Source organism: Hippocampus zosterae, chromosome 5 (assembly GCF_025434085.1).
Source record: "Hippocampus zosterae strain Florida chromosome 5, ASM2543408v3, whole genome shotgun sequence".
Taxonomy (NCBI): domain Eukaryota; kingdom Metazoa; phylum Chordata; class Actinopteri; order Syngnathiformes; family Syngnathidae; genus Hippocampus; species Hippocampus zosterae.
The window spans coordinates 24,078,255-24,090,827 of record NC_067455.1 but is presented as its reverse complement, the minus strand read 5'-3'; the positions used below and the strand labels follow the sequence as shown (position 1 = coordinate 24,090,827).

General features: G+C 42.9%; 1 protein-coding gene across 8 annotated transcripts in view; it reads left to right on the top strand.

The window, feature by feature from the left end:
* The window catches only part of LOC127600226 (CUB and sushi domain-containing protein 3-like), a 782,730-nt gene that overhangs the window by 341,550 nt on the left and 428,607 nt on the right, over positions 1-12,573 (top strand). For all 8 annotated transcript variants that reach the window (XR_007962299.1, XM_052064574.1, XM_052064571.1 and 5 more), the window contains 3 exons: positions 274-419; positions 814-894; positions 1,264-1,377. Coding sequence is in view for 7 of the 8 variants with exons in the window: in XM_052064574.1 (XP_051920534.1) it covers positions 274-419; positions 814-894; positions 1,264-1,377 (341 nt within the window). In the remaining variant the exon portion in view is untranslated. The remainder of the gene's footprint in view (positions 1-273; positions 420-813; positions 895-1,263; positions 1,378-12,573) is intronic.

The following is a 12,573-nucleotide window of genomic DNA, read 5'->3' as shown; positions in this document are numbered from 1 at the left end:
TGGGGTTCGAGCGAACCCAAGTTAACCACTGATTTTGATCACTGAGAAATTCCAATTCAATAGGCTATATAGGTTGCATTATTATTATTATTTCTGCATTTTGGATAGGCCTGGTTAGCAGACCAGCTTCTATATTATGAGCAACTGAATTTCTGAATGTTTTTGCACATAAAAACCTTTAGGAAATCAATGTCTAGGTGCCTTATTTGTATACCTTGTCTCTTTCCCTTTAACATTTCCACATCACCCATCACGATTTTGCTTACTTTGCAGGGATGGACCCGACCAAACCTCACCTCAGATTGGTCAATTCAGTGGCAGCTCTGCGCAGGACTCAATATCCACGACTGCCAATCAGATCCTCATCAAGTTCCACAGTGACTTCAGTACAAGCGGCTTCTTTGTGCTGAATTATTATGGTAGTTCGCCCTTTCATACCACAAAGTGAAGACCTTATTTGACACTCTTCAAATGTCCCTTTCCAATTAGATCTCCAGCTCGACTACACAGTTCATTTTTAAAAAAAAAAGTGCGGGAGATCCAATATTCCTTTCTCAACCATCACAATTTTTAGCATTTGATACAGTCGTGATTTGGCCTTCCTCTTTTTTTCCTGACATGGGATAATAAATGCTTTCTTACTTATTTTGTCTGCTAATAAAACACCCATTTTCAATATAACTCGGTTAATAATAAAATGTCTCCTCTCAGCTAATTTAGTGAGAGCATTTTGATGATCCTGAATGAACAGTGAAACTTGACAATTATGAGCCAATCAAGATTCGCTGATGATGAGTGTGCCCTCCCCTACAGCATACCAACTGAGAAAATGTCAGCCACCCCTTCCTGTTGCCAACGCCACCGTTCTGACCGATGACAACGACTTTGAAATAGGTTTGTTTCATCGTGGGCGTGGTCGAAATTCTATGTCAAAAACATTCATCATGGGTTTTTGTCTGTCTTCTTTTTTTTTTTGTAAAGTTACTTTCCACATTTTACCCTGGCATCGACCTATATTAGAGGGATGTGTCAGTGTGGGGAATTAGAAATCAAACTGCTCTTCACTTTTTATGAAATGCCTCAAGCGTGGACGTCAAACTTCATTATAACATGTGTTTGTGATTTCTGTCATGGTGGTGAGAAGGAAGCAAGCATGTGCTTATGTCTTGTGAGAGATGGATGTTTCTGCTATTCATGTTCTTCCCATACGTAGCTGTGACCTGTGTGTGTGTCTGTGTATGTGCGTGTGTGTACCCCTTACAGGGGACATTATTCAGTACTCATGCCTGCCAGGCTTCACATTGGTTGGGAGTGAGATTCTGACCTGTCGACTTGGAGAGCGGCTTCAGATGGATGGACCCCCACCAGTCTGTCAAGGTTGTTTTATTTTTTTTGTCTGAGTCTCTTTTTATATTATTATCAATGTGTCAGGTCAAATACACTCATGCTGTGCGTGCACGACAGACAAGAACAAATTCGAATGAGCTTGAGAAACAGTTCGAAGTTGTTTTGCAGGTGTTCATTTGGTATGTGTACACATACTACATCTGCCTGCCGAGGTTGACTTTAGTTTGCATCATTCAACAGATAATGACCTGGGTCTTCTTTTTTATAAGGTATGGCATCAGCAGCTCTGAATTCACTGACACTTGTAAAGTAGACATAGCGGACCCAAGATCAGTGTTGCACTGTAAAATTATCCAAAAAAAAGGTCATTCTACATAAGAGTCTTTGTCGAGAATTTGCCATGAGAATTTCTTTGCACATACCAATTTATGTTTAATCAAGTTAAGCAACAAACTGGAGATAACTTGCAACAATGTAACAGTATGAGTTATTGGCACTGAAAATGTGTTGTGCAAAAAGCAAACTGGTGTTCCTGCTTCATTGTAATGCCAGTGTGTATGTTGTTTCAACACATCCAAAAAAGTTGAAATGCTCTTTCACGAACAACCTTCTGTGAGGAGATCGTAGCATTTGGGCCTCTGTTGACATTGTAAGTTATGTTGGATACAACTCAGTGAAGCGAAACATTCTACTTTTTCAATGTGTCGCTACTTGTTAGCAGAACATTCTATGGTGTAAACCAACTACTCAAGTTAAAAAAAAGTGCGCTTGAAATTCCAGTTGACAATGCTCCTGAATGTAAAAAACAGGTAATTTAGCAATAGATCACATTTTTATTTAAAATCAAACTTTTTTTAGAATACAAGTTGTTTAAGTTCAGGGAAACAGCTGAAAATATAGAATAGAAACTGCAAAAATATAACACATAATAATAGATGAAAATAATACCCCAAACCTCAACAAATGACATGACAAACATCCATCCATCCATCCCTTCATTATCCGAACTGATTTATCCTCATAAGGGTCGCGGGGCATGCTGGAGCCTATCCCAGCCGTCCGTCTTCGGGCAGTAGGTGGTGAACACCCTGATATGGTTGCCAGCCAATCGCAGGGCACCCACAAACAAACAAACCATTTGTGCTTACAATAACACCCAGGGACAATTTAGAGTCTTCAATCAGCCTGACATGCATGTTTTTGGAATATGGGAGTAAACCGGAGTACCCGAAGGAAACCCATGCAGGCGCATATGACAAACACTATGATGAATATTTTAATATACGGTAATCAAATATTCAATATAAACATGAATGAAATCACTGTCAACACCATATCAACCTGTTTAGTTTTCTCAGTGTGAATGTATCACAATGCTTACAATGTGTCTTCATGCTTCGTCATTTCACTGTAAGATAAAACAAAACGGGCGGCCCGGTAGTCCAGTAGTTAGCACGTCGGCTTCACAGTGCAGAGGTTCCTGGTTTGATTCCAGCTCCGGCCTCCCTGTGTGGAGTTTGCATGTTCTCCCCGGGGCTGCGTGGGTTTTCTCCGGGTCCTCCGGTTGCCTCCCACATTCCAAAAATGTGCATGGCAGGCTGACAGCACACTCCAAATTGTCCCTAGGTGTGAGTGTGAGTGTGAATGGTTGTTCATTTCTGTGTGCCCTGTGATTGGCTGGAAAATGGTTCAGGGTGTCCCCCGCTGACTGCCCGAGGACAGCTGGGATAGGATCCAGGACCCCCCGAGACCCGAGTGAGGATGAAGCGGTCGGAAGATAAAACAAAACTATTAATCCCTTTGTCAACACTACGCCTAGTGGTAGAGATGTCCTTGATGCAGATCGGTAAGGCCAATTGAATGATTTTCAGCTGATCGGTATTGTTTGAAAAAGATGGGATTTTTGAATTTTCTGAATTTCTAAAGCCAATAATAAGATCTGTATTTTTTTTTCTAGATTTGAACCACTGTTGACTTACAGCCACGTTAAAGGTTCTAACGTTTAATTGACATGTGCCAAAGTCTGGTGTCCTGCATGTTTTCCATATCTCCCTGCTGCAACACACCTGATCCAAATGATCAGGATCATTATCAGGCTCCGACAGAGCTTACTGATGAGCTGTCATTTGAATCAGGTGTGTTGCAGCAAGGGAGCGCTTGAATAATGCATGCAGCATACCGGCCCTCGAGGGTTGACTTTGACACCTGTGCTTTAATTGAAGAAAAAAAAAGAAAGAAAGTGTCTTTTGTCTTCGTAATAAATTACTGGAGCCTATCCCAGCTGTCTTCGGGCAGTAGGCGGGGGACACTCTGAACTGGTTGCCAGACATTCGCAGGGCAGATGGACACCATTCGCACTCACAATCACACCTGGCGACAATTTTGAGCGTTCAATTAACCTACCATGTATGTTTTTGGAATGTGAGCGGAAACCTGAGAAAAAACGTGCGGGCATGCGGAGAACATGCAAACGCCTCACGGGAAGGCCAGAGCCCAGAATCGAACCCACGACATCTGCACTGTGAGGTGGACGTGCTAACCAGTCAAGCGCCCAATATACAGTATGTTATGATGAAAACTGTGCATTTTTGACATTGAAGTTTCTCATATACAGTTCTATATTGTATATGGGAGACAAATGCAGGACAATACAGGTTAGATCCACTTCTTATCTACCTTGAGCTTGATACTAGAATAACCTATTTTAGAGTTGTTTGCTGCGTGTGACATTTTCATGGATCACCTCATTACTGTCATCAAGAATTCATCACTTTTTCTTTTATTGGATATGCTCTGTCCCCGCGCCACCTCTTACCCAAAGCTAATTGCTCTCATTGGGACATCTTAAATTGAACTTAATTTGAGTTGACCTGCTATTCACGTCCAGAAGGCTGCTGTAGCAAGGTTGTAAAGGGACCATTTCCTGTCAGCAGCTTGCTGATAAGCGAGAAACAAATTATTATTCTGTGCTTTGTTTTCTGCTAAGACTTCTATTCTTTCCATTTCATGCGTAAAGGTTAGCATGAAACAGAGCACTTTCAAACAACCATCGCTGCATACAAAGTGCTGTACATGGTGCAATATAGCATGCACAATAAACAGTACGACAAATCGGTAATAAAGACGGTAGAAATCACCAAACACCAGACATTATTCAGAGATTTGAAAACAAATAAGAGGATCTTGAAAATAACTCTAAAACGTAGAGGGAGACAGTGAAGGGATGCCAGAATTTGAGTTACTGTATGTGCTACCTCTTACGAGTACCAGTTAAGAGGCGAGCAGCGGCATTTTGGACCACCTGCAGGCTAATGGAGGATTGGCTAACTCCATGGTAAAGGGCATTGCAGTTATCGAGCCGGGATGTGACAAAGGCATGAATACAGTCTCAAAGTGTTCATGAGAAGGAGAGGTTTTACTTTGGCCAGCTGTCTAAGGTGAAAGAAGCTGGATTTAACAACGGCACCAATTTGCAGATCAAGTTTGAAATCACTGTCCAGTCTAAGGCCCAAGTTTGAGGCTGTTGACTTAAGATAAGGAGACAGGGGGCCCAAGCCTACAGGATGGGATGTACAAGGGCCACTGGGACCAAACAATATCACCTCTGTCTTCTTTTCATTGAATTTCAAGAAATTCTGTGTCATCCAGGTTTTGATTTCTTCCAGGCAGGATAGCAGTCGCCTTAATGAGAAGGCGTCTTTCTTGCTCAATATATATAGTGATTTCTGATTTTTGTCAGTTCAGTATACATTTAGAATGACACTTTGGGTTAATACTGTGTTTTGTTGATCAGGTCCGAGAATAGCTGCGTTGGTTGCATGTCAAAAGATGAGAGGATGCTGCTGTGTTTTACGCTTTCACTGACTTGCTTGGCATTTGCGCATAAATCAAACTTAAACTGTATGAATTTGATTGTATGTACTTTTTAAAAAGGCTACTGTTTTATTGCACTTTGTTTGTTGCCCAGATAAGGTGCATGTTGTGCACTTTCTATGTTGTTGATTTTTCAAATCCTCAAATTACAAATGACATTAAAAATTTGATTTATTTATTGCATTCCTTTAATTTCATAAAAACAATGAAACATAATTCATAATTATATATACATATGTATATATATACATATATATATATATATATATATAATATATCCTCGTCTCACCCCCCCTCGGGTGGTGTCTGTCCCTCATTCAGCTCGGGTCCTCTACCAGAGGCCAGGAAGCTTGAGGATTCTGCACAGTATCCTTGCTGTTTCCCAGCGCTGCACATTTCTGGACTGAGATGTTCGATGTTGTTCCCGGGATCTGTTTCAACCACTCATCTAGTTTGGGGGTCACTGCCCCAAGTGCTCCGACCACCACAGGCACGACTGTCGCCTTTACCTTCCAGGCTCTCTCCAGCTCCTCTCTGAGCCCTTGGTATTTCTCGAGTTTCTCGTGTTCCTTCTTTCTGATATTTCCATCATTTGGGACCGCTACATCCACTACAACGGCTTTCCTCTGCCCTTTATCTATGATCACGATATCTAGCACACATATATATATATATATATATGCTACTAGATGCGGCTGGATAGATCAGTTGGTAAGGCATCGGTTTGGCATACGGGAGACGGCGGTTCGAATCCTGCTTGGCGGCAAAAAAATGAGCACATAACACATTCCAGTGTGGGTCCTCGGGCAAGATCCTTCACGCTAATGCCTACCTCAGACAATGCCAGACGTCTCAGATGTCACCCGGCCAAACAAGGTCTGTCTCAGGTGCTGGGGAACCAGAGCACCTTGATGAAAAATGGGCTACTGGAACAAAGCGGAGATGGGTGAGATGCGATAACATGGCTCTGTTGGAATGCTACTACGAGTCAGAGGGGTGACATGCAGAGAATGTGGGCTAAATGGTTACTTCGAAACCCACAGTCACGGTTGACCACGAAACAACAAGTAGCTCAGTGTTCCAACATCCACAAACGGCAACTGCTGTTACAAATTGAGATGGTACAACGCAGGTTCCATGATGAAGGTCCCCAGGCTGCCAGATCAGAGGAGGCCATCCCAGAGATTGGGAGGCTAGCCCCAATGAATGAAATGCTGAGCGAGGCAGCAACTGACCTGAAAGCTAAGATCATGGCGAGAAAGAAAGTTGGGGAACCTAGAAACCGATTACAACGGCTATGTGAAGTATCACCTGAAAGTCTCATGGAAAGTGTGAATGCAGCACTGAGGGCGATCCCTACCATAACGATCACAAAAACCAATGAGCTGATATACGCTTCAGCATCAGTGATCCTGGAGACTCTGGGATATAAGAGCAACCATGGAAGCCATGAGATACGTTACCCACCATGGAAAAGACGTCTGTAGGCTAAGATCAAGGCGTCCTGGAAAGATGTGAGTCAATGGACGGAGGCCCAGAGAGGTGTGATGAAAAGGCCGATATCCGAGAGGTACATCCAGATGACCATACCTGAAGCACTCGAAACTGCCAAACAAAGGCTCCAAGCCTTGTCCAGCCACGAAAGAGAATGAGGCCAGACAAATAAACAGGCTGTTCGCAACACAACATGCGAAAGTGTACGCTCAGTGGGAGGGTCCTAACAACAGAGCTGACCCACCAAGACTGGAAACTGAAAGGTACTGGAAAGGCATATGGGAGAAGGAGGTTGCACATAACAGCAGTGCACAATGGCTGGTGACCCTGAGAGAGGAGCACAGCAACCTCCCTGAACAGAACCCAGTTACCATAACAGTGGCAGACATAGAGGAAAGAGTTTTAGACATGAAGAACTGGACAGCACCAGGCCCGGACATGGTCCACATCTATTGGCGAAAGAAACTCACAGAACTCCATGAGCGCCTAGCAGCACAAATGAACCAGCTGCTGAGGGATTGGACTCACCCAAGATGGCTAAGCGAAGGGTGAACGATCCTGATCATGAAGGATCCCTCAAAGGGTGCAGTCCCATCCAACTATCGGCCAAATACCTGTCTCTCCACAACATGGAAGCTCATGTGAGGCGTCATTGTAGCTAAGATAAGTGGACACATGGATCAATACATGAGCGAAGCACAGAAGGGCATTGGTAGAGATACCAGAGGAGCCAAACATCAGCTCCTGGTTGACAGAACAGTCGCACAAGACTGCAGGTCCCGACGTACCAACCTGTGCACAGCCTAGATTGATTACAAGAAAGCCTATGACTCCATGCCACATACATGGATCACTGAATGCTTGGAGTTGTTTAAGGTGAACAGGACCCTAAGAGCCTTCGTTGCGAACTTGATGAGGATGTGGAAAACCACACTTGAAGCCAATGGCAAGCCACTTACCCAAGTGTCCATCAAATGTGGCATATACCAAGGTGATGCACTCTCCCCACTGCTGTTCTGCATAGGAATGAACCCCCTAAGCCAAGTAATCACCAAGACAGGCTATGGATACCGCCTCAAAAATGGAGCTACAATCAGTCACCTCCTCTACATGGATGACATAAAGCTATATGCTAAGAGCGAAAGGGACATAGACTCCCTGATCCACACAACCACGATCTACAGCAGCGACATCGGGATGTCATTCAGGCTTGAGAAATGTAGTCAGATGGTGACTAAGAGAGGAAAGGTAGTCCGCACTGAAGGGGTCTCACTCCCTGAAGGAACAATAGCAGACATTGAGGACAGCTACAAGTACCTCGGTATACCACAAGCCAATGGCAACCTCGAACTGTCAACGAGGAACGCGGCTATGGCCAAATACCTCCAGCAAGTGAGGCAAGTCAGAAGAAGACAACTCAATGGCAAGAATAAGACCCGGGCAATAAACAGCTATGCCCTGCCAGTGATCAGATACCCTGCAGGAATAATAAGGTGGCCAAAGGAAGAGATTCAGACCACGGACGTTAAGACCCGAAAGCTCCTAACCATGCATGGAGGGTTCCATCCCAAATCCAGCACCCTGAGACTGTACGCAAGCCGAAAGGAAGGAGGCCGGGGACTAGTGAGTGTGAGAGCCACTGTCCAGGATGAAACATCCAAGCTCCATGAATACATCAAGGAGAGGGCTCCAACGGATGACGTACTCAGAGAATGTCTCAGACAATGGGGAACAGAAGATGAGGCGCTGGAAGAGGGACCATCATGGGAAGACAAGCCCCTACACGAGATGTGCCACCGGACCATAACTGAAGTGGCTGATCTCAAGAAGTCCTTTCAGTGGCTAGATTGGGCTGGCCTGAAGGACGGCACATCCTCGCTGCTCAGGAGCAGGCCCTGAGCACCAGAACCGTTGAGGCCCAGATATACCACACCAGACAAGACCCAAGGTGTAGGTTGTGCAAAGAGGCACCTGAGACGATCCAACACATAACTGCAGGGTGTAAGATGCTGACAGGGAAAGCCTACATGGAATGCCATAACCAGATGGCTGGCATAGTATACCGAAACACCTGTGCGGAGTATGGACTGGAAACCCCAAGGTCAAAATGGGAAACACCTCCGAAGGTGGTGGAGAATGGCAGAGCAAAGATCCTGTGGGACTTCCAGATCCAGCCTGACAAGATGGTAATGGCGAACCAACCAGATATCGTGATCATAGATAAAGGGCAGAGGAAAGCCGTTGTAGTGGATGTAGCGGTCCCAAGTTATGGAAACATCAGAAAGAAAGAACACGAGAAACTAGAGATATACCAAGGGCTCGGAGAGGAGATGGAGAGAGCCTGGAAGGTAAAGGTGACAGTCGGGCCTGTGGTAGTCGGAGCACTCGGGGCAGTGACCCCCAAACTAGATGACTGGTTGCAACAGATCCTGGGGACAACATCGGACATCTCAGTCCAGAAATGTGCAGTGCTGGGAACAGCAAGGATACTGCGCAGAACTCTCAAGCTTCCTGGCCTCTGGTAGAGGACCCAAGCTGAATGAGGGACGGACACCACCCGAGCGAGGGGTGAGACGAGGAATTTTTTTTATTTATACAATCACTTCTTGTGTCCCTAAATGTAATTTTGACAATGATTGGAAAAAAATCTTCAAACATCAGGTTTTTGAGATATTTTCTTTTTTTTGTTTTGTTTTTTCAGTTTGACCTATTGTTTGAGAAAAGAATTCCACCTGTTTGCTGAACCAAACCCCCAGATTAGAAATCAGCACAAAAAAAGTGCTACCTCAAATAATATCGTTGTTTGTGATCAAAAGATAATGATCACTTCTACAATATTCCGAGGAAATCACAATGTCCCATTACTCGTTAGGTCTTTTCAGAACAGGCCCATAGGCTCCTCATGGGGTGCTTGGGGGTTGCCTGATGCTCACAGGCACCATATTGGTGATTCCCGCCCTCCAGTATGTCAGAATCACAACTTTTCTGAATTTTGGCTCAAAAACGGACATGTATTGAATATCTGACCAATATCAAAGCAAGCCTGGCATGATCGACATACATTAATTAAAATCCAAAACGTCTGACTGTGACTCAAATGTGCAAAACACATGCAGCATAATGCGACTCATAAAAAAACAGGTTTTGCATCTCAACCCTCAAGTTGATTATTGCTGTCTTAATTAAAACATTGTTGTTTATAGCAATGTAAACCATGTTTCATTTGACATATTTTAATTATTCATAAAACATTTTTGTTCTTGTTACCTCTCTGGCATATTTGGGCTTCACTGCAGAATAAATGCAGAGTTGGGAGAATTTTGGTTTCTTTGAGGGAACGGCTGATGAGCATTGACGATTTTTTAAAATTTTAGAATTACTTTACAGCCATTTGAAGACCAGTAAACAGATTATGCAAATGTAATGTGTGATGTGATTTCATTCTGCCTACAGTCGACAAGCACATGAAGAGAACTTGTCAAATCTTTCCAAACAAACAGTTATGATCATCGATCGCTTTCTCCATCTACCAACAAAGGACGCTGGTAACAAAGAACCAGGAAAAGGCAAAAACAGACCAAAAATGTTTGCAAAAGACAAGGGAAAAAAATGCTCGTGATGTCAAAGAACAAGGCAATCCAATGCACAAGTACAAACCAATAATACACAAATGCTTCCATAAAAAGTATTCTGTAATGTGGCGAAAATCTATGAGTCAAAATATCAAGGATGTCTAGAAAATTAAGCACTTGGGGAGAAAGTTCTGAGCAGGGCTAATAATCTGACCTCCAGTTGGCGGTGTGGCTGAGCTTTTAAAGCAGCAGAATAACGATGATGATAAGAGACAGTTGCGGCTCTGGAGGGAACACCCTCCAAACCCGCTGGACATTATCAATGTAACGCCTAACGATTTGACACAAAACAATCACTTTTTTTGAGCAATATAATTAATTCAATATGATAAAAGTGATTCCAATATGATATTTATGTTATTTTGTTCTTTGTAAGGATGTAAATTTTTGTAAGGATGTTTTGTTTTTGTTTTTTATAAGCCGATACTATATTCAAGGTAACTCCAAATAAACAGACACATTTTCATTGGATTTCATTTTAAAACCTATTCGGCTTTACTAATTTTGAAATGTAAAAAAAAACAACAACAATAAAAAAGCATTAATACACCAGAACAGACTAGATTTATTTTTCATATTCTACCATAAACAAAGAAACTAGCAAAACATATTGAATCCTCTGTCCCTGCAGTTTGAGTTGACAATTTTTTGAATTGCCGTTGTTCAATCCAGCTTCTTTCACCTTAGACAGCTGGCCAAAGTAAAACCTCTCCTCTCTCATAAACACTTTGAGACAGTAATTCATGTCTTTGTCACATCCCGGCTTGATTACTGCAATGCCCTTTACCATGGAGTGAGCCAATCCTCCATTAGCCTGCAGGTGGTCCAAAATGCCGCTGCTCGCCTCTTGACTGGTACTCGTAAGAGGGAGCACATACAGTAACTCTGATTCTGGCATCCCTTCACTGTCTCCCTCTACATTTTAGAGTTATTTTCAAGATCCTATTGTTTTCAAATCTCTAAATGATCTCGCGCCACCTTACCTTTCCGAGCTCATCCGCCCCTACACACCTGCCCGGCACCTCACGTCTGCGGACCAGACCTTATTAGAAATACCAAGAACTAAACTGAGGCTCAGAGGGGATCGAGCCTGTTCTGTTGCTGGTCCCTCTCTCTGGAATGACCTCCCACTGAACATCCGGCAAGCCTCCTCGCTGCCCATCTTTAAAACCCACCTCATAACTCACTTGTAGTCTTTGGCATTTGACTCAGCATAACTCAGACTTGTTCTTGGTTTTGCTGTTCGATGCTTTCTACCTTCTTTGTTACCAATTTGTTGCTTTATTGTTGTATACGTTAATTGTTCAATGAACAGCACTTTGTATGCAGTGATGGCTGTTTGAAATTGCTGTATAAATACAGTTGAGTTGCATGTTGCACCAAAGAACACGCAGCCGTTTTTTGGTGCATCAAATACATGATACAGTACATTATTTCCATTTGCCCCATTCAAAGTGCTCACGTACTAGTCACATCTGTTTGGTCCAGTGAATTAGGAGTTCTATGGATTTTTGAGATGCCCTACTGGATAAGTGGTCAGTGAACACACCTTGAGTCAACTGCCAAACGCCAGTGCAGACAGTACTTGCTTGTTTTTGCTTCTCCACACATCTATTTAAAAAAAATGAAAACCTTGTCTTTAAATCTGAAAACCGAAAAACACTGAGTGTGCTCTTCGTGTCTTTAAAATGAAAACAAGCAAGTAACGTTGCACCGCTTTCACTAAATGTGCGCACGCTCCCGCAGGGCTTTGGCACAGCAACTGTCGAAATGCATCCACAAATTGTCATGTTCCTGTTATATTTCACTGGGCATTTGCAAAGGCGATACATGGCAACTGTCTCTTCAAGACGATCTCCATTCTTGCAAAAACCAAAGTGTTCCCACACAAGCGAACTCACTCTTATTCGCAGCCGTGATCTATGTTGCTCTTTTATTATCTATTTTGCGTGTTTTCCAGTGTTAATTTTGACAAGACATTTTAATTTTAGTAATATTCTACACACTAAAATGTATTAGTGTCAGTCATGATGTAGGCATTTGATTGTGTTTTAGTATTAGTCTAATTTTAGTTGACTGAAAACAAAACAATTTTAGTCAACTATATGAAATGTTGAGTCAATATTTTTTTTCAGCCAAGTTAAAACTTGGACACAGAAAAGTATAACACCGATTTTTAACTGTAGTTTGCACGCAATTAACACAACTGTCTTGATTAAACTTTGTT